This window comes from Ambystoma mexicanum, chromosome 5q, assembly GCF_040938575.1.
Source record: "Ambystoma mexicanum isolate Mex_15411 chromosome 5q, UKY_AmexF1_1, whole genome shotgun sequence".
Classification (NCBI taxonomy): Eukaryota; Metazoa; Chordata; class Amphibia; order Caudata; family Ambystomatidae; genus Ambystoma; species Ambystoma mexicanum.
The window spans coordinates 634,638,108-634,661,255 of NC_090933.1; the positions used below are offsets into that span (position 1 = coordinate 634,638,108).

Sequence of the window (23,148 nt, forward strand, 5' to 3'; positions counted from 1 at the left end):
CTACGATGGTGCATGTATGGGCACACTATTTTTGCCTGCGTGTAAACTCCTATTTCCCAGTAAAGTCCATTATTGATGGCAGTATAGTCTCAAGTGCAGTGATAAAGATCAGCACCACGAACTTAAAAGTATAAAATCTAACACGAATGGTTGAACACAGCAGGGGAGAGATGCTATTTTTTTGGCTTATCCTTTTGAATATAATGCACACTATTTGAGAAGGGTTTTATTCGTTTCTTTGATATAGCACACTTTACATCTGTGTATCTAGAAAAATACATAGTATGGAATGAACAGTTTTCTGAAAGTTATCATAGGCTGCGTTGCCTGTTGACAATTTTAAATGATGTGCACATAGGGTTGCTAATGAAGCATTTGCTCTGCGTCCACCATTTCTGGTAGCAGTGAAGGGTCTGTGCAAAAGTACAGTAGTTGTAATACTAAATGCATGCCTTTCAGAAACGGACATCCAAAGTGAGAAGGCTCAGACTACCAGCTCAGCTTATTTATAAGAAACGCTACTTCACTTAACATTTTGTTTCGTACTGTTTTGCAGGAGCATAAGGTGCTGCTGACTGGTACACCTTTACAGAATACAGTGGAGGAACTTTTCAGCTTGCTTAATTTCTTGGAGCCGGAACGCTTTCCTTCAGAATCCAACTTCATGCTTGAGTTTGGTGATCTTAAAAGTGAAGAGCAGGTACACTCCATACCTTTCACAACTTTTTTTTGTTCAGAAGTGGTTTTAAGAGAAATACGTCTTGCTATATGGCATGTCTTATTTAAAAATGAATAATACATTTCCTGTGTAAAAGCTGAATAGGGTGTTTTTACTAGAACATTGTTTAATATCAAGTACTTAATTTTAATCTTTTAGTTTGGGTCTGGCTCGTTATTTTGCTCAAGCAACCTTTATCTCCTAGGTACAAAAACTGCAAGGCATTCTAAAGCCAATGATGCTGAGGCGCCTCAAGGAAGATGTGGAGAAAAACTTGGCCCCAAAAGAGGAAACGATCATTGAAGTGGAGCTGACAAACATTCAGAAGAAATATTACCGTGCAATCCTTGAGAAGAATTTTACTTTTCTATCGAAAGGTGGCGGACCCACTAATGTACCAAATTTATTGAATACTATGATGGAACTAAGAAAATGCTGCAACCACCCCTACCTTATAAATGGTAAATATTTATTTTGCGGTCATCCTTCACATATGTTTAACAGTTCACTACTTAGTTTTAATGCTCCTAAATTAAGTTTAATACCAGCCTAACAGAAGGTGCCAGTATCTGTATGGGAAGTAGCCGTAGGGAATGAATTTCTTTTAGAAACTAACCTAAAAAATGGATGTGCATTTGGATTAGCCCTGTGTTTTCTAAAATACAAATTGTCTGGGGTTGCCAATGAAATCTGATCAAATGTCTTAAATGTTCATAATCCCATAACACACCTATTCGCTGGCTAAACGGAGGAGAACATGAATGAATTTAAAGGAATAGTGCGCTCAGAAATATTGTCACAAGGGTTCGGGCATGTGTTTTTAAGCATACGTTGATCGATCGTACAAACATTTCCTTTGCATCTTAACATAGTTTTCCACTTTTGTACACATGCAAAATCAGGCTGCAGGGTGCGGCCATCTGTTGGCGCATCACCCAAGCAGGACTGCCCTGGCGGCACTAAATCATATCCCCCACCCCTGAGGCCGACATCACCAAACCTAGTGATATTCTCCTCCTTTCTCCATGACCTTACTGGACAACGTAGACAAACACGCCCAGTCATCACCTACGTGACGCAGAACCCAGAAATCAACACACATCGCCTCAACACAGAGCATCACAATTCAGAATATAAAACTGTACTTTAAAATGAAAAAGCAAGACTGTACAATTTGTGAAGTACTTTTATTTCACAATAAACGCTCCGAGAACATCCAGCGATTGCCATATTCAATGAAATGGGTCATTTTCTTTCTTTTTTCTCAGTCCACAAATGTTTATAGTGAGTCACGCAGTGTTCCTTTTGGGTACACAAGGTGTTCCTTTTGGGTAAAAGAAGCGCTTTGATCGCACAGTGTATCGCAAGGCTTGTGCATCAACTTGGCGTTAGACTACCGTAAACGATGTTATGTTGCTCCTAATCGCTGGTACCGCTTAAGGGCATATCGGCCCTTGGCGATCATCTCAAAAGAGTCATTGATATTCAGCTATTTACGTGTATCTGCAGCTGCCGGTTGAAAAAACCATCAGTTGGTATCTGGAATCAATGACAATTTCAGAATGGCAGGATGTACCTGTTTGAAAAACATAACAGAAATGTGTCTCAGTAGCCAATCTTTATTACATTTCATCATTTTACCCATTAATTCGGCATTGTGTTAAAACTAATGATTAAAACAGACGTGAAACAATGTGAACACAGAGAAAACAACGTGGAAATTACTCCATAATTTGATTCAGAGGTTAGTGCTATGGAGTATGTTCAGCTCGAAACAGGATGCGGAAGCTGACGCTACAATTCGAGGAACACATAGATGGCATTTTAATGAAATATTAGCATTGAACCTGGGGGATCTGAGTGGAGGTCTACATGCATTTCGATGCTGGACTGCCCATGTGCCCGGTAGAAAGACCAGTACACACAAAGGTTGTACTTGCATTTCATTGCAATATGCCACTCAGAACAAACGAGTACAATGTAACCCAGCAATAACGGTCAGCTAATAAGTTGACTCGTTTGGGTATAAAATCGTCAAAAGTCAAACTTGCATTCTATTCACATTTCCATTCTCTTGGCGTAACTCAGACCGTAACGCAGACTCTGTTCGGTTCAATGATCATAAACTGAACTTACATGGTCCTTAGTCCAGTTTAGGAATGGTGAACCTTATCATATCTTACGTTATTACACCCCGCCTTTAATTCAATTCCTTTCGGAATGGTCCCTTTCTCTCTCTCAAGGTCGAAAAACAATTGAACCTTATACTGTGTGCGATGCATAGGCTTTCTCAGCCTGCAGGCAAACATTCAAAGCTGGTAACCTTCACTCAGAATGAATATACATTCTTTGCAACTTCTTGTCTCACCGCATCCACGAGAACTGGAATTGTGAAGCACAGGCGGAAAAATGTGGGGGCTGTCATTGCTTGTTGTTCGTGGCGCTGTTGAGGGTAGGGGAAACTTTGCAATGACAGAATGCGGCATACTCCGAAATTGGAGTCGAGGGTACACAAAATGGAGTCAGTGTGTCTAGCAATAGCCCCACCTCTGCTTATTCGGATTTGTAAAGCGCACAGCAGCCCTGGGGCATCGTGGCGCTTGTTACATATATGGCTTAGTTACACAATAACATGTTAATACATAGTTGCAGAACACAGGTGCAAACATTTTTTACATATTTACAGAGCTAAAAAAGGTTAGCAGTTGGTTACAAATTAGTGTGCGAGGAGTGAGAGCTTGAGTTTTCTCCTAAAAACAGGGAGTGAGTTTTCTGCTCTGATGTCTGTGGGTAGTGCATTCCATGCTTTGGCAGCAACATAAGGGAAACCTAGGCCGCCGGCATTAGCTCTATTGATGCGTGAGATGTGGAGTAGGTTAGTGTATTGTGACCTGGTAGGGCGTGTAGAGGAGGCTTTGGAGATGGTTTCAGATAAGTATGCGGGTGCGGAGAGTGTGAGGCATTTGTGTGTGAGGGTGAGGATTTTGAGCGTGATATGCTCTTTGACCGGGAGCCAGTGAGCTGATTGTCTGGCCAGAGATATATGCTCCGTTCTAGGGATGCTTAGTGCGGCACGGAGGGCATTGTACTGCGTGACTTGAAGTCTTTTTAGGTTTTTGGCTGATGTGCCTGCCATAAGGGCATTGCAATAGTCTAGTTTGGCTCCAATGGTTGCTCTGGCTATTGAAAGGCAGTTGGGTTTGGATAGGTATGGTTCGATGGCGTTTATTAGTTTTATGGTATGTGCGGAGGATGACGTGATAGCGCTGACCTGTCTGTTCATGGTTAGAGAGGAGTCTAGGTAAACTCCCAGCGTCTTGACTGCTGTGGAAACGGGGATAGTGGAGTTGTCAATGGTAAAGTTGGCATACAGTTTATAGAGTTTGGCTAGGGTGTTCTTTTGGCCTAGTATCATGATTTCTGTCTTGTCCCCATTGAGGCAGAGGCCATTGACCGCCGTCCAAGCCTGGATGGTGGAATAGATTGTGTGGAGTGTCTTAGGGTCTTCGTAGTATGAACCAGTGAGAGGTAAGAGTACTTGTGTGTCGTCAGCGTAATTCGTGTACGCGATACCAAGTGAGTCAAGCTTGTAGAAGAGAGGCTTTGTGAATAAGTTGTAGAGAGTGGGTGCTGTGCAGGATCCCTGTGGGACTCCGCAGTGGATTGTGGTGGGTGTAGCGTTTGCTATGTCTGAGAAGACTTTCATGGCTCTTCCTTCAAGGAAGGCGGTGACCCAAGGTGCAGCTTCTTTGGAGAAGTTGGCTGAGCGTGTGAGGTGAGATGTTAGTCTTGTGGTCGACCAAATCGAAAGCTGCTGAGAGAGCTAAGAGAAGCAGTAGGGCTGGCTTGCGTTTGTCCATGATTTGGGTGATCTGATTTTTTAGATCCACCAAGGCTGTTTCAGTGCCGTGTCCTTTCCGGAATCCCGATTGCCTGGTCCCTAGAATGGGGTGGGTTTCCAGAAAGTGTTGGATTTGGCTATGAGCATCTTTGTCCTGTAATTTCAAGAGGAATGGCACTGTGGTTATCGGTCTGTAGTTATTAGGTTGAAGAGGGTCGAGAGTCGTTTTTTTTTCATGAGAGGGCGAACCGAAGCCGCCTTAAGGCTTTCGGGGATAATGCCTGATTTCAAAGATGCATTAATGAATGCTGTGAAGAGCGATGCAAATCAGTCAGTGCAGTCCTTGATGAGCTTAGGTGGGCATATGTCCCCTTTACAAGGGGAAGGTTTGAGGTTTTTGAGTAGGTTTATAGCTTCTAGTTCAGTGATGTCCCTAAAAGAGAAGTTAGGTTTGGTGGCGTTGGTTGAGGCGGGAGTAGTATTGGTAGGTTTGGTCCCCATTTGAGGAGGTAGGGCTTTGCAGTGGTCCTTGATTTTCTGTTGGAGGAGGTCCATTTTATGAAACATGGTAGATTGGATGCTTGTGCACCATGCTTCGTCTTTGACTATTTCATCAGGTGTGTTGGGTGGGGAGATGAGCTCAGTGAAGATGGAGAAGATTTTAGAGTGCGATTTGGTATTGGCGATGCGTGTGTTGAAAGCATTAGCTTTCGCTGAGGTGATGGCTGCTTTGTATTGGAGTGAGATTGAGTTGAACTCATTTTTGGCACTGTCATTTGGGTTGTTTTGCCAGTTTTCAGTGCTGCTCTTTTACATGAGCGCAATGACTGTAGTTCTGGTGTGTAGTGATTTCTTTTCTTTTTTGCATTCGAGTGGTGCTATCTTGTTAATGGCTTTAGTGATGACATTCATGTAGATGTCTGCTAGAGTGTTGGGGTCATTGGCGAAGGGGGGTGCTAGTTCGGGGATATTGAGGTAGGGCAGCAGGTTGTCCTCATTGAGTTTCTTGGAGCTTCTCACTTGTGTTGCAGTAGCAGGGGTGAGAGTTTTGCGGGTTATTGCGATGGGTAAGGAGAATTCGATGCAATTGTGATCAGTCCAGGGTAGGGTGATGTTAGAGGTGATGGTAGAGTGGCAGTTATGGTCTGTGATCCAATCTAGGATGCAACCTTTGGAGTGTGTGGGACTTAACACTTTTTGGGTGAATCCTAGGTCCTTGAGTTCCTTGCGCAGGGTATTAGCATGTTTGTCTTTCTCATCATTGAATCCTAAATTGAGGTCTCCTAATAGTAGTGTCTTAGTGGAGCTTTTTAGTTTGTTGTTGAGTATTTGTAGAAGGTGTTCTTGAAAGTCTGTGGGAAGGCCTGGGGGGCGGTATAGTACGTGAATTGTGCTATTGGGAGACAGTGTGAGTTTGGCAGATTGAAGGTCGGAGTTGCTGATCCAGGGGTGAGTGATAAGTCGAAGGTGGAGACTCTCTTCGTAGATGAGGGCTACTCCGCCACCTACTCGAGCTTGTCTATCTTGTCTAAGGATGGAGAAGCCTGGTGGTAGTGCAAGTGCGATAGTGGGGCCCGAAGCATCGTGAAGCCAAGTTTCTGTGATAGCTAGTAGGTCAATGTTGTCGGTTATGAGGTCGTGAATCTCATGTATGTGGCTGGGAGGGAGTGTACATTAATGAGAGCGCATTTAAAGTGAGGAGTCTGTGAGTTTTTAGTGGAGGTGTAGGTGAGGGTGGAGTTAGGTGGGTCGAATGTAGTGGCGGTGTAGGGCCTGATGTGGTTGAGGGGTGGTTGCTTGCGGGTGTTTGTGGGTTTGGTGCGAGGGGTGAGTTTGTAGGTAGACCGGGAGCCTAGTCTATTGTTTCTGGATGCTATAGGAGTAGATTGAGTGCTGTGTTCAGCAGTCAGAGTACGGGCTCTGAGTCTTTCCAGTCTATACATAGTTATGTTGTGTGGTGGTGAAGCGGATTTGTCTGCTAGAGATGGGTGAGTTTGTCATGATGTGTCCATGACACTGAGCTGAGAGGTAGTGGTGGCTGGACTTAGTGGTGTTTGTTTTGGATGGGGGAGTGTAGTGAGAGGGCAGAGTGTATGATAAGGAAGGTGAGGCACAAGGTGATGGAGGCGGGGAGCTGACTGGTGGCTGTGGGCATCATTATGTGCAGTGTGGCCTGGAGAAGTCGTAGAAAAATTCGACTTGCGCAAGAGGCCTAAAAATAACAGTAGGCAGGTATGGCAGTGTGGCTTAATAGCAACAGTAGGCAAATTCGGTTTTGTGCAGGAGGCCTAAAACAAGAAGTAGGCAGGTATGGCAGTATGGCTTAATAGAAACAGTAGGCAAATTTGGTTTTGCACAGGAGTCCTAAAATAGCAGTAGGCAGGTAGGCAGTGTGCCCTATAGCAGCAGTAGGCAGATTCGATTTTTTGCAGGAGGCCTAAAGCACCAGTACAGCAGTAGGCATGTAAAGCATTGTGACCTAATAGTAACAGTAGGCAAAATCGATTCTGTGCAGGAGGCCTAAAATCCATCAAGATGCACAGTCAGTAATTAGCATTATATTTTCACAAATATCTCAGTTGGAGTAGGCACGAATACATAGATAATTATGATCGAGGAGCACAGATGTGTGAGTATATAGAGATACAATGACCCCTAAGGCGCATGTATCTAAAGTCAAATAACCCTGAATGTACAGCTAGTTGTATTAGAGATCTGCGATTAATATCTAGACACAACTGTCAGGGTTAGCAGAGGCTGGAGACATATGGGAGGTTGGTATGCATTGTATTAGAGGCTCAGGCATACACATCTTTCTGGAATCGTGTCGTGCAAGATGCAGAGATATATAGAGTAGGCGTACATGCATAAAAGACTGGGATTAGCGAGGTGCGGGTTTCTGCCGTGCAGCATTTATGCCCATGATCGTGAGGAACATGATGATGCTGTCAGTAAGCGTTAGTCTGCGATCAGGGTGAGCGTAATTGATTGTGATCGATATGATCACAGAATGGCAACACGTAGTGCCAGTATATTTTTAGTTAGGCTCATAGGTTATTGCGGGCAGAGTGACATAAAGGAAAAAATATGAGCGGGCAAGGATTATGCGGCAGTACGCGTGACGTACAATGGTCCTGCCGTGTAGTACACGAGCAAAGGTATAGGTTCCATCGGGCGCTCTGTCCCAGAACATTGCTGGTTCGGGGCTGCAGGGTGCAGAAAGTGTGTGCATCTGTGGGATCGCTGGTGTTCTTACCGGGTGTAAGCGTTTGTGTTGGGGCCCAAAGCCCATCCAGCCCCAGACAAGACTGTAGCCTTGTTGCTCGTGCCTCATTGGATGTACCCGCTCGAGCCTACCGGCTCATCATTGGCTGCAGATGTAGGTCTGGTGGTCCAATCAGGATTGGCGCAGAGGGTAGGTGGAGTGCTTCAGCACAGTGAATGGCGAGATGAGATGGCGGCGGCCATTTTAGAAGCTTTTTCACTCGTGGCCCCTGGTGCAAATTAATGCAAAAAGGATAGAAAGCAAAATAAATATGGTGATCTTGGGCAAGGTAGTAAAATCCAGGGGAGCGGATGCAGATGGGATTCAGAACGTGGTAAATTCGGGTGGCAATTTACCATCGTCGCCCATGTAGATTTCAGGGTGCTGCAGGGTCAGGCATCTGTCTAGGTAAGTCTCTGGGGTACGTCTATTCGTGCCACTGCTCCTGCAGTGGGGAAGCAGCTCTGGCTCCTTCACGGGACAAAGGCAGCAATGGGGCCTCCAGGCTCCCGACAGGCAGTAGCCTTGTTGCTCATGCCTTATTAGATGTGCCGGCTCGAGCCTACCAGCTCATCATTGGCTGCAGATGTAGGTCTGGTGGTCCAATCAGGATCGGCGCAGAGGGTAGGTGGAGTGCTTCAGCGCAGTGAATGCCGAGATGAGATGGTGGTGGCCATTTTAGAAGGGGTTTTTCACTCGTGGCCCCTGGTGCAAGTTAATGCACAAAGGATAGAAAGCAAAATAAATATGGTTATCTTGGGCAAGGTAGCACCATCCAAGAGAGCGGATGCGGATGGGATTCGGAACATGGTAAATTCAGGGGGCGATTTACCATCGTCGCACATGTAGTGTGCTTATGTCAGAGCCTCCTTCCCCATAGCAGCAGATGGGCAAAGGAGGCACCCCACAAGTGCAGGATCAGGATGCCACTTTCGCGTATAATGTATGTTGGCCGTGGGCTCAACTGACCCACCCCTTCCTTACATTAGCAACGACCCCCAACACATGCCCCCATAAATATATTGGTCAGAGGGCTTCTATTTCTCACCAAAAACGCACTTTGATGCGCTGTTTTGTTCAGTCAGTAGTTCTTGCGTGCCGAGTTTCTTATGTAGCCTTGGTCTCATTCCTTTTGTGGGACGAGTAGTTATTCAGCTATTTGGGCAACTATATGGTAAGGCAACTCCCGAACCCCAAAGTTTCTTTCACACTGTTATCCATCGGCCCTCCCACGATCAGTGAAGATCCCACAGTAGCTCGACGAAACTGTGAACTGTGAAAGCACAGCGTTACATTGTATGGCATTCGTAAAATTGGTACTAGCTGAAAAAATAATTGACAAAGAGGATAGATTTCAAAAGACAAATTGGATGCTTTATTTGGACACTTCATAAAAACATTATTGATCAAAAAAACAGATGGTAATCATTTGAACCGGGAAGTGAACTGATCCACAAGCTCTGCTTTAGGTGGACAGGACACATTGGCAATGTATGTGTACTCTGAACAAAATCCCGCGCAATTCTGTAATTATGCATCTCCAAGACATTAATAATATCGTTCACTAAATCGAATTCCATTTCCTCATATACTGGCTTGACCACCCATTTTGTGCTTCTTTTTGTAAAGGCCATAGTGTAACAAAGCATCCCAAAGTTTCCTGCAGTCCTCGATTGTTCACGGCCTACATTATCGTTATGCGCTAATACCACTAGTAATGTCCTATATTTCATCCCTTCTATGCCGAAATGCAATCTCTTTGGCCTGTACTTTAGGCACATATTGAGGAACACCTCCAAATCTCCTGTTTACGAATTCTGAGAGTCCCTTCAGATCTCTGGATAGTTTTATCAAACACAATCTTCCCAAGGGCTTTGTGTAGAGGGAATCAACAACTTCTTCTTCCGTTCCTGCTCCGGCGACAAAGGTCCATGTTCAGATTGGTGGAAATGTTGGTTTTCTATCCAAGAGTGAAAGTTGGAACAGTGGTGCTTTAGTGACCGCCATTTTTCTAGTAGAATTTCCACAGACCCATCACAAGTTTTGGAGCTCAACCAAAGATGGTTGCTGAAAGACTGGGACCTCTATGAAATAATTTCAGAAACGTTTTTTTTCCCCCTGCAGCTGAGAATTTTTTATTGATGGGTTTGGCAACGTGCCATACATCAAATAGATTGCGAATATTTGCAAACTGCTCTCTCATGGTCTTGGCTATTGAAACGTGTCTGTGGCTATGAGATCGATTTGCATTCCCCTCGATTGTAGATCTTCCAGTGATTTTATAAAACAAAGTTTCTCCATGGCCACTGAGGATTTACATTCGGACACCTGCACGACCATCGAACTCGCAATTATTTTACTTTCCTAGTCCCAAAAGTGGTATGTGTAGTACTTTGCTGAAAATCTGGGGCTGTCACACTGTCCATCGTCAGCTAGCCTGAACCGTTTTGCGGAGAATGTACTTTGAATAGACAATTGTTCAATTTTCAAAGCTTCACTAATGGCAGGCAATAGATATTGACGGTGATATTTGTAGTACTGCGTTTTAGAAATTAAATGGAGTCCCACACATTGACAGAAACTGGACAACTAAATGAAACTAGAGCCACTGAAAAGTAAAGCTTCTGCACACAGTAGATTTGCCTGCTGGCAGTTTACCCAGCATCGGTTGAGCGGACCATGAACGTTTTTCATGGAGCATTTCACAGCTGGCATGCATTTCGAGGCTACTGCCTTGTGATAGACGAGTCACATTCACCAATGGCTTCCCACATATTTCCCCTCTAACTGAACACATTTCCACATTATAATCTCCATCAAGCTGCTGTCAAATACTATGTATTTGGCCTCCTTTATTAGACTGTCATCCTGCATTAATGTTTCTGACAGAACTGTGGTTGATATATCAGCCAAACTGGACATACTGTAGTCGAGATCTTTGTCTAGTTCCTCGATCATTTGTATTGATGATTCAGTCTGTCTTTTCAGCATCTGTTACTTGAACATGAATTGGAGAAATCATCAATGTCGATTAATTTTTGGGTGGCCCTTTTTTGGCTGGTGTCGATTGTGTCAAGAGGTCTTCGACTAATTCAAAAGCATCTTCAATACATTCAATTTCATCTTCATCTGGTGGAGCAGTCTCATTGTAGCAATGGTCCAAAAACACTTTGCTGGCTTCGCCGGTCACATTTAAATTAATTTTCTTGCCATGGGGCAAAAGCATCTCGAGTCTGCTTATTGATTTGAACACGCTGCGCCTCAGATAATAGTTGCTCCATGGTGAAATCAGTTTGGCAAGTAGCATCTCTCATTTGTGTTGCTGTCTGTATCTGCATAGTTCGTACACTATCGGGCAACTAGAAGACAGGTTGTAAAAACATGTTCAATGTAAATCCAACATACAGTATTGGACAACTTGGATTTTTAAAAAAGCATATTTTGAAGGCACCAGCACAAAACACTGTTTGTAAATGAAATTGCAAGTTACCGTATCTTTCTTGCTTTTCTGTGAGACCTCCTTCACTGTAACGACTGTACCAGCAAGCTGGTCCAGCGACTCAGATCCACTTGCCTCCTCTTCTATATCCCGATCTTGTATACATCCCGAGAAAAGAGTTTCCATTAAAAATAAGTCATTTGTATTAGAAATCATATTATTCCTTCGCACACATGGCTTACAGAGATAAACTTGTACATTGTGTACGTCATTTAGTCAAAATATACATTTCGAATTTCACCTGATTGATGGCTAGTTTACTCTATCAAAGTTACTGTGTGAAGCACACTGTTGGAAATGTTGCACTCAAGCAATTTGCCAAAACTGCTTGTTTCTAATATTGTCACTGTCTAATAGTATCAGATCTAGGACCGACTTTCATTTCGATGGAACTGTCAGTACGCATACCTCTGGCTCTGGATCAACTACGGGGATAATGTAATTGTTGTGGAAGCTTCAGCATCTCCCTATAACACTACTTGTTTTAGTATGGACAAAAAAATTGAACACACACAATGTGACAGACATTGGTACATATCCATAACAAACCACAAATGAAACATTGTGTAAACGAGTGACACTATAAGTAAATATGATCATATCTCAAATTCCATGCATAAAACTATTCCGTAACTGAATAGCTAAGTAAGACTACCTGATACACGGTCAAAGTAGTTGTTGACTCCAGGCAAGACATGGATGCTGAATCTTGCTCCTACATATTCAGTGCATAGTCATGGAGTTGTTAAAGGAAATTTTGATTTAGAAATGCTAATTTTAAAAATTGGCATGTAAGGAGACAGATTACAAAAACATTGCTTATTTCAAAGGGTACTATAAATAGTTTTCTATGATGCTCCTAAAACCAAGTACAGATGTTTAGCAAAATGGTATATTTTAAAAGCAATACAATCTTGTAAATATGAAAAGTATTATAAGGGACACTTACACCTAAAACACCAATCCGTCCATTTAGTTACCTGTTGACTACCCCGAGGGCTACAGCTAAATCTGGAACCGTGACTCACCTGAGGCGGCCTGTGAATGAATAGTAGGAATTGCATTTGGGAGCAATTTTCGAGTCTTTCTGGGTCGATTCTTCTTTGTGTGCATGGATTAGTTGTACATATTTGGGCAGGCTGCAGATGTGGAATCGATCACCCCTCGTGTCCCGCAAGACTTCTTTGACTCTACTTTCAAGCTCTGCCGGCGCAAGCCCGCAATATCTGACACATTCTCTTATTCGATCTATATTCTTCAGGAATACATGCATTGTAGTGCCTTCATATTTGTCATGGGTCTTAGAAGGGCAACCGAAAATCGTACATGCAGGCATTGTTGGAAATTGTGCACAAACAAAGGTTCAAAATTATTCAAAAATGTGCATAAAAACGTGCGAAAGAAGGAATTATACCATACATTCTTCAATGCAAGCTATGGTTTGGTCACCGCAGCAAAACCAGTGTAGCGTGGCCGGCTGTATTATAGGATAACTTTCATAAATAATTCATTGATGTGACGAAAATCAGAACATGTTACTCGTCCCTTGAATGTACCATCGTACATCAAAAGGAAACCTGCTTATAGATGCGGTGCACGAAGGATGCTATTCAATCCCAATTGACACTGATGACAGTTGATATACATCGATAACATATCAAATGTAAATCAATCCAATGGCAATGAGATGAATGAACATAACACTACTGGGTACGTTTGTTCGAAATAGATGGAAATTTAGAGATCAAGGAGATACGATTAGGTGACCTGCCCTTACCTTGACCAACAAACAGTTAGATTCTGCAAGCAGGGTAGTTAATGGCAGGAGAACAGGGAGGTGTTCACAGGTAGCATGATGAGGAGCTGACTCGCAGTGGTCACAGAAGTTCTCAGGTAGCACGTTCACGACTTGACTTGCAGTGCTCAAAGATGATCAATTTCAAGTGGTTTATAAAGAATTAGAAAAGAGGGTGTGAATGAATGACGTGTATATGTCAGTCTTATGTGGATGGTAGGGGTGCGGCCAGCTTCAGGGGAGCATGCCTGGAGACACTGGGTCTGGGGAGGCCATGTGTACAATGGCCCCTGTGCAGAAGATTATCTTTGTAGTGTACATGGTGTTTGGCACCTTGGCCGTTTCCACCCCTGACAGCACCCCTTGACAGCGCACATCCGCCAGTGCGAACTGCCTTTGATAATGGAGAGGGATGGATGGGCCTGAGGCATGCAGATGAGGCCCGGAACACTGCTCAATGGAGACACACTTGATTCACTGAAAAACTGAATCAACCATTGATAACACTGTTGTTTTATGATTTGGCACAAACCTATCATTGTAAAGTTCCGGTTGCAGCACAGTTAGGGAGAATCCCCTGCACTGACTGCTGTTACTGGGGAAAGTTTCTCTAATGGCACCAATGACACAGGCGGGTATTACTTGTCGAACGCATTGTCCAAGCCTCCCATGAACCCACCATGTAAACGAATGATAGGCCACCAGCCTGTACCACCTGTGAAAGAGAAAGATACAAACTGTTTTTAAATGAACAAGATGAGTGTATTAAACCTTAGTTGCCAATGACAATTCTTGTATCCAATGGCATGGTTGCCAGTACAAATGCTACCTAGACAGTGTACAATATTGAACTAGTATTTTACGACTATTACTATAGAATTGCAAGACTACATTCGTTTGGCATTGATATATCAAAGTTAAGACAATATAGGAGCCAACCATGAAATGGTAGCGGCCTAAGTGACATCACAACTAAAGTACACTTACTTGTTACTTGGGTTCCGAGGGCGAACTGTTGCTCGAAGTTCGTGCATAAAGACCATCATAATCCTAAACACGGTCCGTTTGAGGCAGGCTTCCCTGAAGTCCGGCAGCTCGGTAACGCATTGCGGTCCTGCCTCGCCTTCCGATATGTAGGACAAGCATCCAAAGTTTTCTCGGCAGCAGCAGTTCTCCTCCTACGTTGGCATTAGCGCACACCGGTGGGAGGTACACCAGGAGGAGATGCCATCCAACCGACTAGGCTCATGTTCTTGATTTGTTGAATCGACTTCCCAACTGTTGTCCGAAGCCCCATCGTTTCCACATCTTTCTCTTTCGAGTAATTCTGCTTCAGAATATTCAGGCTCGTACTGGTAGGGTTGTATTGTTGCCATTATGGGGGAAACAAAAACATTGATAGTAATGGTACTGTATCTGTTTGCACGGGCTACAAGCAACAAAGGTAGCTGACCAGAGCACAGAAACGAGGCACAGAATACTAAAAAAAAAAGATAGTGAAATGATTCGAAAAGCAAATCTGATGTTGTCTGATGAGAAGCGGTCTGTTTATACTTATTGAGGAAAGGGGCGTCTTGCCATTTCCATGGAGACATGTCATTAGCTAAAGCGCAGAGAATGTTGATACGAGACGTGCTTTGGCATTGTGAAATGGGCGGTACGCGTCTAGTGATCTCAGCCTCGGGGGCAGAGGAAAAGATTTAGTGCCACCAGGGCAGTCCTGCTTGGGCGATGCGGCAACGGATCAGATTATCACAAAATGGCCGTGCCCTGCTGCCTGATTTCACATGTGTACAAAAGTGGAAAACTACGGTAAGGTGCATAGGAAATGTTTGTACGATCGATCAACGTATGCTTAAAAACACATGCCCGAACCCTCAGGACAATAATATTTCTGAGCGCACTTTTCCTATAAAGCACTCTATGTTGTGCATTAACGTTTTAATTTGCTTGTCCCTCTTTTTGAACTCTTAACCTTGTGCATGACATACCTTCTCATCTTAAATGTGCTGTATGGAAATATTGAATGATGCAGCATTGTAAACTGAACAAAGGTGTGACCAAACTCTGTTCACAATGTGCATTTCATTGGCTATCTTTTATTTGCTTTTTAATCATTTGAGATTCCTTCAAGAGATGAAAACATGTTTTCTTTCAAAGTAGAAAGTCACCGAGTCAATGGTTCCATTCTAATTAGGTATGGAATTGCTCTAGAGTCACCTGTTGCTAGTGATGCTCTCGGTGGACCTTAAGATCTTAATATATTTTTTTGTTGACACATTTGGTCAGTGGGATGTTTATTCTAGTAATATGCAGATGACGCACAGACCAACAAACATTTCTGTTCTAACCTGCAAGCACAATTCGTTTCATACATTATTTATTTTGATAGTGACCCTACATGATCTCCTAATGCTGTCTTGCGTCCAAGACTTTTTGGAATTGGAGTTTAACTGTCTTGCTTATGATCAAAGGTTGTTCCGTTGGCTCTGTACGATTTTTTTGAAAATATATTTCTGAGGCTTGTGGAATCTGCTTAGATCACATGCTGTGCATAGGCCGACATCTACTGGAAGCTGCGGAGTATTAGTTTGTTTTTCGAAACTCGATAAGGGCCCTCGAACTAGGGTGTGCCAGTAATACTATCCCTAGTGTGATGTACACTGTACCCATGATCCCTCACGCGTGTTGGACCCTCATTGTTTTTTTCCGCCATACGTGTCGGAAGCATAGTTGCAGAGTCCCCTGGCTTTTAGCCATTTATCATAGAATTATCAAAAAATCCCTGTTCTCCAACCCTACGTCGAAGATCGACGTCGGTACTTGAGACCGAGGAAAAACAGCCGTCGGGACTAAACGGACTTTGGGCCTTGGAAGGCCTATGGCCTCGGCCCTGTCAAGTAGGGAGAGTGGGTGGGTGGGGTGGAGAGATCTGCTTCCGAGATTCAACACCCATCTTCCAACACTCCCGAATCTCGTGATCCATCCTCCGAATCTCGACGCCAAGCGTCGAAAGATTCAGGGCAGTCCAAGGGGTCAGGTAAACATTCCTCTACACATGGGAAAGGGGAAAAACAACATAAGAAAGCCTCTGAACACCAGGTTCAGAAGGAGAAACACAAACAACCTTTAGAAAAGTCCAAGGCCCCTGACCCCATCACTAGGCCAAAATTTGTCCCTCCCACTCCCCAGGTTATGGGAATAGAGGAGGAACCACAGCAGAAAAGTTATTCCCAGTTCCAAGGAATGGAACTCGGAAGACATTGACAGGGTAATGAGGAGAATGTCCTTTTTTTGTAGATTTTTACGAAAAAGACCCCAATTACTTTGAGCTATCACAAAACCCCTGCTACCTCTGCCCCTTTGGATCCAAAGACCCTCAACCTCCTACTAAGACTCCGTACTGAGACTCAAATTCAGGGGCAGATTTCGGACCCTTTCAGTGTTGAATTTTACCAGCAGTATGCTGAGGATTCGGAAGTACAAATACTAGACAACCAGGTCGGGGTCGATTACTATGGAGATGAGGACCAGGAAGAGCAGGAGGAAGACTAGGCGAAGGCCTATAGTCTTGACTCCCCTATTCCCAAGGACCCCCCCCCCCCCCCGGTGAATGACTCACCTGTTGACAATCGGTCTTTGCTTAACGAAGTTTTAGCCAAGGTGGCAGCCCGTTTCCAAATTGACACTCAGGGGGCCCAAGAAGAGAGATTTTGCTGAGCAAATTCTAGGGGATAAAATATCCATTGCCCAGGCTATCCCCATTCTAAAGTCTATCCAATGCAGAATCGATCCTTCTCTGCTCACCACTAATCTTACCCGGGCAGTTTACCCACAAATAGAAAAGTTATTCAGGGCCGCCCCCTATGACCCACTTTACATTAGGGGTCAGCTAAAACCCGACTAATTAGTGGTTACAACCTCCAGAAAAAGAGCGGGAACACCACTGGCATCTTCAGAAGCTCCCCAGGACAAGGAGAGCAAAAGAGAATATATGCCTAGGAAGGAAGGTGGCATCCACGTCGGCATACCAAGCACGTATTGCCAATACCACCACTCTGCTGGCAAGCTACAACTGCCACCAATGGGAATAGGTAGCTGCCCTCATTGCCTCTACACCAGAACCTCTAAAGAGCCAGTTGGCCCAGATTGCGTCGGAAGGAAGATCCGTGTCCGGATGCATTCTCAAGGCTAACTTCGATGCAGCAGACAGTGCAGGGAGGCTGATGGCAGAAAGCTCTGTAATCAAAAGACACGCTTGGCTGAGGCAGTCTGGGTTTAACCCGAGTCCCCCTCATTGACATGCCGGTAGAACCAAATGTCCTGTTTGGAAAAGCAGTGGAGGAAGCACTAAAGATGGCCAAGGATGAATATGACACCTTAAGGTGCCTTGGACAACTAACAAACCCACAAACCAGCGTGGAAATAATAATTTTTGTCGCTCTCAAAGCCAAAACTCCCAGAGAGGTTCCAATTACTATCAGAACCAAGGAACCACGTGGGGCGGCAACCAACTAGCTACCCAGGGTTTTGCCAGAGGTCAAAAGAGGGGCCGTGGTAGGGGGAGAGGCAGCCCAGGTAGAGGCAATACGGCTCCCAATAAACAGTGGCGTTCCGCTCCGGGTCCCTTCCCATGCATCCCCAGTAGGGAGGGCACATTTCCATCTTCACCCACGCATGGGAAGGGATCACTTCGGACAGATGGGTGCTGTCCAGTGTCCGCGGGATTCTGTATAGAGCTACTGGAACGCCCCCGCGACCATCCTCCAAGACAGAAGATACACTCCTTGGAGCACCAAAGAATCCTCCTCGAGCAGATCGCCATTCTTCTTGCAAAGGACGCAATAGAATTTGTCCCGGGTAACCAGTTAAACAAGGGTATTTATTCAACTTACTTCATTGTGCCAAAAAAGGATCTAACGATGCGCCCAGTATTAGACTTATGCCCTGTAAACAAGTATGTCAAGCCACAAACATTTTGCATGACTACACTCCAGGAAGTAATCCCCCTACTAAAAAGAGATTACATGGCAACTTTGGATATGAAAGAGGCTTATTTTCATATTTCCATGCTGCCAGCGCACAGAAGATTCTTGCGCTTCAAGGTAGACGGCCAGCACTACCAGTTCAAGGTGCTGCCCTTCGGAATAGCCTCAGCTCCAAGGGTATTCACCAAGGTACTGGCGGTGGTGGCGGCGCACCTACGCAGGGAGGCAATCCCAGTGGACCCTTACCTGGACGACTGGCTCATCACAGGGGAAACCCCCGTAATTTCCAGTTCAAACATTCAAAGAACAGTCAACCTCCTCTTCCAATTGGGCTTCTCAATCAACGAGAAAAAAATCAAGCCTGGTGCCAAGCACCTCCAAACAGATCCTAGGAGCTGTCCTAGACACCAGAGATGGGTTGGCCTTTCCATCAGAGGAAAGAATTCGGAATCTGTTGCTGCAAATTCCTCTATCAGCCCAGTCGCCAGATAAGGGTGCGCAAAGCGATGTGTTTACTAGGCATGATGGCATCATGCATTTACCTGGCTCCCCACGTGCGCCTGCGACCCATGCAGGAATGGTTGGCAAAAAAGTGGTCTCAGGCAAGTGGTCAGTGTGACGATCTAGTGGTCTTTTTGCCAACACTAGTACAGAGTCTTCGCTGGTGGACAAGAAAGAATCTTGCAAAGGGGAAAACCCCTTTTACGATCCAGAAATACAGGCTGTAGTCGCAACAGACGCGTCGCTGTCAGGGTGGGGAGCACACCACCTTCACCACACAGCTCAAGGTCTCTGGTCTCACACAGTGGCTCAATCACATCGACGTGCTAGAACTTCTGGCAGTCTTCAGAGCGCTTTGAGCATTCGAACCCCACCTATCCAACCTGTCAGTGCAGATCCTAACACAGCACAACGGCAATCCTTTACATAAACAATCAAGGAGGCACTCGTTCGCTAAATATGTCCAGGCTTGCCCAGAAAATTTGGATATGGGCACTCAAACGGAACATATACCGGTCGTCTCAACATGTTCCAGGGGATCTCAATTCACTAGCGGATGCTTTCAGCAGAGATCGACTCCCAGAAGAACACGAATGGCGTCAACACGAAGAAGTCGTAGAAGATCTCTTCCCTGTGGTGTTTCCCCACTATAGAACTATTCGCCCCAAGCGAAAACAGACAACGCCCAGAATTCGCATCCAGGTTCCCCCAGCCAGGCTCCAAGGGGAACGCGCTATGGATGAACTGGTCAGGGATGTTTGCCTACGCTTTTCCACCAACCCCTCTGATGAGGAAGGTGGTCCACAAGATACACAGGGGATCAATGACGTTCATCCTAGTTGCTCCTATGTGGGCGAAACAACCATGGTTCCCACACCTACGCAGACTGGCGGTATGTGACTCCATCAAACTCCCGTGCAGGTACAACCTACTCTTCCAGCACGAAGGACAAGCCATGCATCCTCAACCAAACTCTTTGAACTTGGCAGCATGGCTCCTGAAGTCAGAGTTCGGCCATCTCAATTTACCCCAGAGATATATGGATATCTTAAAAGAATCAAGAAAACCTAACACAAGGCACTGTTACTTCGATAAGTGGAAAAGATTCGATATTTGGGGCCAGAATAAACAAATCAACCCAGTTGATTGCACTCCTTCCAATATTGTTACCTACATGCTCCACTTACTGGACACAGGGTTGGTATTTAATTCACTGAAGGTATTCCTGGCGGCGCTGTCAGCCTACACCACCTCCCATAACAAGGTGTCATGGTGGAAGGTGCCAGTTGTCAAAGCCTTTATGGAAGGGGTGAAGAGACTTCACCCTCCCGTTTCTAACCCACCACCAAGGTGGGACCTTAACGTGGTGCTTGCTAAACTCATGGGACCCCCCTTTGAACCCGTGCATAAAGCTAGTCTCAAACACCTGACTTATAAGACTGCCTTCTTAGTAGCCATTACATCCATAAGAAGGGTCAGTGAAATTCAAGCTCTGTCAGTGCAGGATCCTTTCTTTACTGTCCATAAGGATAAACTGGTTCTACGGACTCACCCTAGGTTCTCACTTTATTTCTAAATTCCATGTTAATCAGTCCATTGAGCTACCGGCTTTTTCCAAGAACCCAAAAGCTCTGCGGAGGTGAAACTATACACACACTAAATGTGAGAAGAGCAGTCCTCTACTACGTAGACAAGACCAGACCGCTAAGAAAGACAGATCAGCTATTAGTCTCCGTAGCTACAGGCAGAGAAGATCATCGCGTCTCTAAAGGTGCCATCTCTAAATGGATAGTCCAATGTATACAACTGTGTTACTCCCTTTCAGAAAAGACACTGCCTTTTATGCCAAGGGCCCACTCTATAAGAGGTACTGGGGCCACTCTGGCTTTCATTGCAAATGTACCTCTTGACACCATTTGCAAAGCAGCTACATGGAGCTCTATTCACACTTTTACTCAGCACTACTGCATTGACACTCATTCCAAGACAGATACTCAAGTGGGACAAGCAGTTCTAAGACATATCTTCGCTCATGACCCTTCTCACATCTCACCTCCTTCTAACACTGCTCGCTAATCTATGCACAGCATGTGATCTAAGCAGATTCCACAAGCCTCAGAAGGGATACATTACTCACTGTAATCGTATTTCTCATGCTTGTATCTGCTTAGATTCACATGCACCTGCCCTTCCTCCCCTCTGAGAAGGTGCATGGATGCTTGTAGTCTTACCTATCTATCTGCTTGGATACTCTGTACTCGCACTTCTCCTCATGCTACCTCATGTCAGAAAAAATACAATGAGGGTCCTACACACGTGAGGAATCATGGGTACAGTGGACGTCACATTAGGGATGGTATTACTGGGCTCTTTTGGTATATAGGTACATTATTATATAGTCCTACACTTACTAGCCTGCTGCCACAAGGTGCGTATGGAGGGTACCCCTTTCCAATTCTGCCCCAAGTACAACCGCAAGTACCCTTGGGTCGACGGGCACGCCACGTGCAATCTTTGCTTGTCGAGGGACCACCCCGAGGCGAACTGCAGAGCGTGTAGTAGGTTTAAACCGAAAACACTTAAGGACCGTTCGATCAAGCGTTGGGCCCACCACACCAGGCGTCAGGAGGCCATGGCAGCGGAGGGCGTCTTCAGCGATGGCAGCGACGCCGTACTTTCAGACGGCGGGGGCAACATGGTGTCAAGAGACAGCCGAGCGCAAGTCCCCGACCTCGGAAGGTCGTCCGGCAGGGCGGCTATGGGGAAGACCCCAAGCGACACAAGCACTACCCACAGCACTTCCACAAAGCACATGAAGTCCAACCGAGACTCGACGCGCACGTCGAGTTCTCGGAAAGAGGCATATAGAGAACGGTCCGAATCGGTGTCCTCTGGGCGTTCTCGATCTAGATCGCTGCATGACTCCAGGCAATCATCCACTGTTGCCAAGAGTGCCTTGCTCCCCAGTGTAACGCAAGTTCGATCGTCTGAAGGTGAAGCCGACTTCCACCCCCAGACCGCACTCCAGGAGTCGGCTCCCGCAGACCGCGTAACGGCGGCTCCCGAGTCCTTACCGCCACGTTCTAAAGATAGGAACACCAACCCCGAACCTCGACGCCAGGTGTCGGAAGGCTTCGGAGGGGCGAAAAAACAGGGAAAACACTCTTCCGCCCACGGGAAGGGGGGGGGGGAACCACAAAGGAAGCAGTCTCAGCCTCCTCACACACCTCAAAAACGTCCCACTCATAAACAGACAGACAAGTCCCAGTCCTCTGTTATCCCAAGGACACCTGCTAAAACCAGTAAGTCTAGTCAGGATAAGGTGGAGAGAGCCCCAGAAAGGATCATTCCCAGTTCTAGAGAATGGTCGCGTGATGACATAGACAGGGTTATGTCAAGGATGTCTTCATTGGCAGATTTCTCTCCTATACTCCCGACGGGTCAGCACCCTCAGGCTCTAAGGATCCAATACCTCCAAGTAAGAAGTCCTGGTTTGAAGCCCCAACATGGTCTTCGGACCCCTTCTATATACAGCCCTACTCCCAATATCAAGGGATGCATCCTTTTGTGAGGATCCAGATTTGGGCATGTTGGAAGAGCAAACTGGTATAGGCTACTATGGGGATGATGAGGACCAGGAAGAGGAAGACCCGGAGACCTACAGAGTAGATTCCCCAGTAGAGAAAGAACCCCCGATTACCTACTCCACTGTCGACAATCAACCTCTCCTGAATGAAGTTCTGTCCGGAGGGCAGAACATTTCCACATTGACACCCAGGGTGCTCAAGAGGAGAGGGACTTTGCCGAAGAGTTAGTGGGAGAAAGGAGGCCTGTTGCTCAGGCCATCCCTATCCTTAAGTCTATTCAGAGAAGAATAGACCCTTCACTTTTAAATCCTAACCTCACCAGGGCAGTGAACCCCAGGATTGAGAAACTTTTCAGGGCAGCCCAATCAGACCCACTGTATATAAGGGGGCATCTGAAGCCGGACTCCCTGGTTGTTACTAACAGCCGTAAGAGGGCTGGAACACCCTTGTCATCGTCCGAAGCTCCTCCCGACAAGGAGAGCAAGAAACTGTATGGTTTGGGCAGGAAAGTAGCCTCCACTTCCGCCTACCAGGCAAGGATTGCCAACTCCACCACCCTGTTGGCCAGCTACAACTGCCATCAGTGGGAAGAAGTCGCGGCACTCATAGACTCCGCCCCAGAACCCTTAAAGAGCCAGTTGGCACGAGTTGTGGCGGAGGGAAGAGCCGTGTCCGGTTGCATTTTAAAAGCAACCTTTGATGCCGCGGATAACGCCGGCAGATTGATAACAGAAGGAACTGTTATCAAGAGACACGCTTGGTTACGGCAGTCTGGATTCAAAGCTGAAACCCAAGCATCTTTGTTAGATAAACTGGTGGAGCCGGATCTGTTTGGTAAGGCGGTCGAGGACGCGCTGAAAAATGCCAATGACGAATATGAGACACTCAAATCCCTAGGCCAACTAACCAACAAACCCCCTAATCAGAGAGGGAATGGCAATTTTCGTCGCCCAT

At 45.6% G+C, this 23,148-nt stretch overlaps 1 protein-coding gene across 2 annotated transcripts in view; it reads left to right on the forward strand.

Annotated features, from left to right (window-relative positions):
• Nucleotides 1-23,148, forward strand: part of CHD7 (chromodomain helicase DNA binding protein 7) — a 1,412,705-nt gene that overhangs the window by 934,636 nt on the left and 454,921 nt on the right. For both annotated transcript variants that reach the window (XM_069621097.1, XM_069621098.1), the window contains exons 14-15: nt 557-700; nt 924-1,179. In XM_069621097.1, the coding sequence (XP_069477198.1) occupies nt 557-700; nt 924-1,179 (400 nt within the window). The remainder of the gene's footprint in view (nt 1-556; nt 701-923; nt 1,180-23,148) is intronic.